The 6,539-nt window shown below is 37.8% G+C and overlaps 2 protein-coding genes across 3 annotated transcripts in view; one reads left to right on the top strand and one right to left on the bottom strand.

The window, feature by feature from the left end:
• optc (opticin) overlaps positions 1-1,576 on the top strand; it is a 7,051-nt gene extending 5,475 nt beyond the window's left edge. For both annotated transcript variants that reach the window (XM_035662197.1, XM_035662196.1), the window contains exons 6-7: positions 991-1,086; positions 1,240-1,576. In XM_035662197.1, coding sequence (XP_035518090.1) covers positions 991-1,086; positions 1,240-1,407 — 264 coding nt within the window. In that variant the 3' untranslated portion in view covers positions 1,408-1,576. The remainder of the gene's footprint in view (positions 1-990; positions 1,087-1,239) is intronic.
• A 1,428-nt stretch (positions 1,577-3,004) lies between these two features.
• Positions 3,005-5,555, bottom strand: LOC118328457 (dihydropyridine-sensitive L-type skeletal muscle calcium channel subunit alpha-1-like). Its single transcript, XM_035662202.1, has 3 exons — positions 5,367-5,555; positions 4,522-4,667; positions 3,005-3,275 (listed from the first exon to the last, which is right to left on the bottom strand). Exons 1-3 carry the CDS (start codon positions 5,550-5,552, stop codon positions 3,266-3,268), a joined length of 342 nt encoding a protein of 113 aa, XP_035518095.1. The 5' UTR covers positions 5,553-5,555; the 3' UTR covers positions 3,005-3,265.
• Between the last annotated feature and the right edge of the window lie 984 nt (positions 5,556-6,539).

The following is a 6,539-nucleotide window of genomic DNA, read 5'->3' as shown; positions in this document are numbered from 1 at the left end:
TTTTTGTGACCTTAGAATGAGCTTATCTACAGAGGGAGTCATCCCCTCTTCCACAAAGGCCGCCATGTTGAACCTCTGAGTTTCTACAGTAGCCCAAAACAGACAAACCAAACACTGCCTCTAGATAGAATTAACAATTCAATGTGATCCTCACACACTAAACAAATACCAGTAGTGCCTCTGGCTGGGATCAACAATTCTGGGTGGCTGGCATTGTATAGACTTCTATATTATGATAGAAAACCTGCCCTTGTCACTTGGGCATGATGTTTTACAGACTTGGTAAAGATACTATTGAGTTCCAAATTTCTGGACATCAGAGCTCCTGCTGGCCCTTCTCTTTTGTCTGTCAAGACTCTGCCAACAGAATTGCAACACTAAATTCCTGGAGTACCTGTTGGATCCTATTTTTGCCTCACATACTGATAGAAACATTAGAAAACTGACAATTGCTTTTTAATTAATTAAAAGCAAGTTCTTACATCTAAGTAAAGGATCAAATTAATGTCTTTAAGGCAAAGCTAAAAAAGTCAAACAGCAGTTTTTACATTTAGTGTATATCTCAGTACTCTAGAGGTTTGATAAAGGCAATGAAATAATCTGTTATGCTGCAGTATCAGACAGGAACATGTTCTCCTACTTTCATTTGTACTGCACAATTATATCAACAGTATGTATCTAGTCAGAACATAAAATACAGAAAATATACTATAGATCATATGGATGTTCCAGTAGTGGTCCAGCCCCCTGATTAATTATGGTAAGATCCAGTTATTTCTGGATTCTGGACACAGAGCCATACTGCTTAATAAAACAATGATTATGATGGAAAACATCGAAATTCTTATGTTCTTACTCAGTAAATTCAAGTTGCACAAAATCTAGCTCATTTATAGTTGGCGTAGGGCTCCATCTTGTGGATATTTTCATATATTACTGTTGTTATGTGACACAGACAGTATGTTCTCTTTTTCTTTTTCCTCCATGCAGGATATGAGCCAGCTGGAATTCCTCTATATGTCTAACAATAACCTGGATTACATTCCTACACCGCTGCCACTGAGCTTGAGAGTGTTACACCTGCAGGTAGAGAAACACATCCATGTTATGCATGTTCTGCTTTCTAGATGCAGACTTAAATGAAGAGTGAAATATTGGTTACATAGCAAGCCCTAACCCTCCACAAATGTTGAATTTGAATTTTCAGTGTCAACAGTAACTTTCTTGTGCCCCAATCAGAATAACAACATCCAGTCTCTGCATGAAGACACCTTCTGTAACCTCCATGATCGCAACTTCATCCGCAGCAACCTGGAAGATATCCGTCTGGATGGCAACCCCCTGAACATCAATCTGTTTGCCAAGGCCTATGTCTGCCTCCCACGCCTGCCTGTAGGGAGTCAGTAACAGCTGCCAAATTAGGCAAAAAAGAAATCTGTTTTGTGTAAATATTGGTTATATGGGTAGAATTATATGGGGGTTGAGGGCTGTTTGAAATACCTAATCATTTGTCTAAATATTCACAGTAAATTTTTATGCCATAAATCTGTGGAATCGGAAGGAAGGAACAGCCTTTAAAACATCACAAACATGCATTGCATTACTGAAACTGATTGAATCTTTTTTGGCTTGTTTAGGTTGTATATGGCTAATGTGTTCCCTATTTACAGTCCAGCAGACACAGAGCAACACAGCATTTATTTTGAGTGCACTTGTTGAACAAATTATCTGTTAAATACCACCAGTGTTGGGCAGTAACACATTACAAGTAATACTATTACTTCCCCAGCAACTAGTAGTGAAACTAATTACCAATACATTTCAGTAATAATATTAGTAACCCCCCAAAAATAATTAGTTACAACTTTACTTTTGTTGTCACCCTCCTACTGTTTGGAAATCGGATCACGCCCACATATTCATTTTTGTAATTGTGGAGGAAACTAGTTTGGAATATGGAAACCCTTACATTCAGTGGCTGGAAATATTCCATTACTTTAATTTTGACAAACAAAACTAGGGGGAAAGGAAGAAAATTACCAATTTTGTGGGGTAGCAGGTAATATATCTAGTAACGTAACTAAATACTGTTGTGTAGTAAAGTAAAAATATTACATTTGAAAAGAGTAATGAGTAATAAATTACATATGTAGAGTAACTGGCCCAACACTGAATACCACTGTTAGTCACTGGCTAAAAAGCTCCTATTCTTCAACTAACCCCATTGATATTAAACATAACCTTTGATCCACTGATAGGATGAAAATATGGATCAGTGCACCTGTAATTACTGATATTATTGTAATAGGGAGAAGAAAGAAACTTCAATTTGAATGCTGTTTGTTTTTGCTTGCTTATGTCTCCTTTTATTTGAAAAGCTTTATGGCGTGGACACAACACACATCGTGGAACATCTTGTTTTTTTTTCCTGCTCCCATGTTAATGGTTAGAGCAGCCACACTGCCCACTTCCTCTTGTTTCTGCAAGCTGCATGCGGTTCCCAGGAAAAATAGAATAGAAACAAACAGTGAAAAGGATCTGCTTGTAGTCATATCAACATAATACCAGCAACATTTACACCTTGGACTGGACTGTCTATTCGGTACTTGTACTTACTAGTACAACAGCAGTCCTTACTTTTCAAAATGGGACAATGAGACTGTTGTGTGCTTTACTGGTTTGGCCCCATGATCTTGTTTATGTCAACTCTGTGTCTTTCCTGCCTCCTTGAGGTCTGAAGGCAATTGACAAATGTGTGCACTGAAGCTTTAGAAGCAGTTATGACCCTAACTCATCAGGAGTTGAAGGTAACCAAAAAAGAGCTAAAGGAGAGTGAATATGGGACAGAACCATAACTTCACACTAATGCCAATGTAATGCAGCTTTGGGCATATCAATGGATTCAGACACCACAGACAAATAAAAGCATTGACTTGAAAGTCTAAAGAAAAATGTGCATTCTTCTGTGAGGACATGAAAACCAGAACAAAAGTTCACAATAGCAGAGTGTTTAATCATTTAATGAAGAAAGTATTTGTGGTTTTGTTTAGTGTTATTAGTTAACAGAGTTTTTCATCCTGGCCCTAAGTCCATTGCTCTACACTGGGTGCAGATGTTGGCAAGGTTGGTAATCCATTTCATCACAGTTCTTCTTTGTGTCTGTTGTAAAGCTCCGGCTGCCCCCATTATGCAGATGTCAAAAGGCATGACTGTGAAGTACTCTGACAGACATCAATGGTCAGATGTCAATACTTCAAGACTACTGTTAATAAAGGCTGAGAAAACAGGGAGAAGAATGAAACGGTTATGCAATCTCAGTTTTAGGCAAACATGCAAGCCAGAAAATTAGCATTACAATCAAAAACAGTGTACATGGTGCCTACTCGTGGCTAAGCGGACAACTGCAATGTCCTTGATTTGCTTACAGGGGCATTTGTTGAATGCCACATCCCTCTCTTTTCCCCTGTTTCCTGTCCATGCATATACTATCAATTGTCCAATAAAAAGAATCTGAAGAAACACATGCAGATGTACAACACATGCAGAAAGAATTCCTTCTTTCTGCATGTGTTGTACATTGCTGTTTATTTTGTAGAGGTAAAATAATTTCTTCTCTGAATATGATGACATCATCGCTTGTTCTACGGAAGCTAATATAATATTATTTACTTATTTTCTCATTTATTTATTCAACCTCTACTCTATTTCACATGTAAGTGTGATTACCCAGTATTTTTTGCTTGTGTGCAGTTAGGCTCAACTGTCAGAGGAAACAGTCCGAATGAAGAGAGGAGAATCTGGGAAAATGCAATTGTAAAAAGGACTGAATTCTATGTAATTTCAGACTATATATGTGCGTGTATTTTTCTGGCTGGAATTTCTGGCCCAGAACTGCAGCCCTTCATATGTTATTAGCAGATGGGATTGGCAGCCTTGGCAACCTCTTGCACATCGGTGAAAAGCCCAACCACTGCCAGAACTAGTCCCATGCTGTCCACACAGAGGTGAAATGCCAATTTAAATCTTAGGTACAAAATATTTTGTGGCTCAAAGTCTTCTGTTTTTTTAAACATAATCTCTAATATGGCACTTCCACCAGCTGTTATATCTCTGCTCTGAAATGTCATTCAAAATAATCTCAAAATGATCTAAAACTTGTTTTCACAACCTTTCGTTTTCGTTTCGTTTGAAGCCCTGACTTTTGATGGTAGATCAGTTGAGGATGATATTACTTACTAATGCTTATCATTATATTATTTTTAATTTGTTAACAGAAATAATGTACTCAAATGAGTTTAAAAGGTTTACTCCCACACACATTTTTCATAACACTAAATCAGTTGTGTGTTGGTGGAGTCTAAAGTAGGCTATTTAATATTCACTCACAAAAATAGCCTTAAAAAAAAAATCCCAGTGCATTATTTACTAACGATAAACGAACACAATTAAATAGCATTTAATTGACTGAATTAAGGATTCAGCAGTATTAACATACCCGAAAATAAGCATGAGCACACAGACCTGTGACTTATGTTGCTGATATTCATATTCTCGTTGATTCCTTCTGCCATCTGCAGAGGGCGTTGGCCCATGGCCTGGCTGGCATCGGCTATTTCACTCTCTGCAGAAAAAGGGTCTGAGTGGTTTCCAAAAAGACTGCCTTGTCTCTGTTTTAGAGAAGATAACACAGTTACTGTCAATAGTATATAACCTTATTTTATTGTTCATTCCCTTGTGTCAGGAGTGACCATTTCTCACTCTAAAGCTGCAATAATGTGACATCCTAATCATTGGAAATTATGTCAGAATAAAGACAGACACATAAAGACAGTTACTATAAAGTACTTGCTGAAACCTTAAGTGTACCTTAAGTGGCTGGCCTGAAGTTAGTGATGGGCAAAACAGTTATTTTCAGTGTACTGAATCACAACAAAATAATTCAATAAAATGTTTTAGAAGATGGGGCGCCCTGGTAGCTTACCTGGTAGAGGTGGTGCCACATGCACCAAGGCTGAGAACTTGCTGCAGTGGCCATGGTTTAAATTTCGACCTGTGGCCTTTTGCAGCATGTCTCTCTTGTTACTGTTATGCAGTGAATATAATACGACCTGTGGCCTTTTGCAGCATGTCTCTATTGTTACTGTTATGCAGTGAATATAATATGAAATATCCATTAAATATATCATTTATTTACTTTACTCAATGACATAAAAGGGGTCCATTAAGGAAAAAGGTTGGGAACCACTGTCTGAGAATACTGTTTGAGTGAAGGCAGGGAGGGTTGTTCAGCTTCTGGTAAATGTCTATATCATACCGTTCATACTTCCTTCCCTCCCTCCACATATCTATATATCTTTCCATCCTACCCTGAAGATGCCCTCCACAGCGTCAGTAGCTCGTTCTATCTCTTCTTCAGTCACAAGATCTCCAGAGATGGCCCTGTGAAGCTCTGGTGCGGCCTCCTCCTCAATGTTCCTCAACCCTGCCTGATGGACACAGAGAATGATGTGGTGAGTGAAGAAAACAAGAAGAAGCCCCATGCAGGGTTGCATGTTCCAGGCCTTGGCTCATCTACAGGTCAATAATTAAATAGTGGTGTGAGATATGGAATACAGTCATGTAGTAATGACAAATTAACTGTGGTATCTTGACATATTGATTTTGGTGTCATACCAGGAGGTATTCTCTATCAGTAAATATCTGAAGGATTTAAGTTAATTAAAAATGTGTTCCAGCATCTCATGGCTCCTGTGGCACTTGTTTACACTCACTGCTAAAAAATTTAATTTAGCTGATATAAGAAACAGCCATATGTGTGAGATAGTAGTGAGGTTTCTGTGGTTGTTGTCATTGGATTTAGTGGGCATTTTGCACAGAACAGGTGTATTACTTGACGATAAAAGACAGCACTTGCACTGTCACATAATCTACCGGAAGGCCTAATATTGACCTATTTTAATCCTAGTTTTGTTCCTCATTTTTTATTGATGCAGGTCTCATGAGTGTCTCGATGCGTCACATCGATTTTTCGGCTGCAGTCTCAGTGGTGTGGAGCTGCGGTCTACAGAATCAGAATCAGAAATACTTAATGATCCCCGGGGGAAAATTTGTTTCAGTTGTTCCACAATGTTAAAGAATAGTCTTTACTATTATATAGTATTATATACAATATCTTACACAATATATACATATAGATATATAAAAATAAAAATGGAAAATAGAAATATAATAAGAGCCTAAGAGATATAGCCTATATACAAAGTAAATGTACATTTCAATTAAATTCAATTCAATTTTAGTTATGTCATGACACTTTTCAAAATAGAGCAGATCTAGACCGTACTCCTTATAACATTATTTACAGAGACCCAACAGTACCATTAGCAAGCACTTGGCGACGGCGAGAAGGAAAAACTTCCTCAACATGAAGAAGATGATGACGACGACAACAACAACAACGATGGGGGACAATGAGCAGTGATTATAGTAATAATAGTAACTGTAGTAATAATTAAAGCTGCATGCAGCGTTGGGCAGGA

The sequence above is a fragment of the Morone saxatilis genome, unplaced genomic scaffold (assembly GCF_004916995.1).
Source record: "Morone saxatilis isolate NCDOM2014 unplaced genomic scaffold, NCSU_SB_2.0 Contig18, whole genome shotgun sequence".
Lineage (NCBI taxonomy): Eukaryota > Metazoa > Chordata > Actinopteri > Moronidae > Morone > Morone saxatilis.
This window is presented reverse-complemented; position numbering and strand designations above follow the sequence as displayed.

Coding starts and splice junctions, on each gene's coding strand:
- LOC118328457 (XM_035662202.1), bottom strand. CDS start 5,552: ATGCAACCCTGCATGGGGCTTCTTCTTGTTTTCTTCACTCACCACATC. Junction 4,668..5,366: donor CTGTGGAGGGCATCTTCAGG/GTAGGATGGAAA, acceptor TCTCTAAAACAG/AGACAAGGCAGTCTTTTTGG.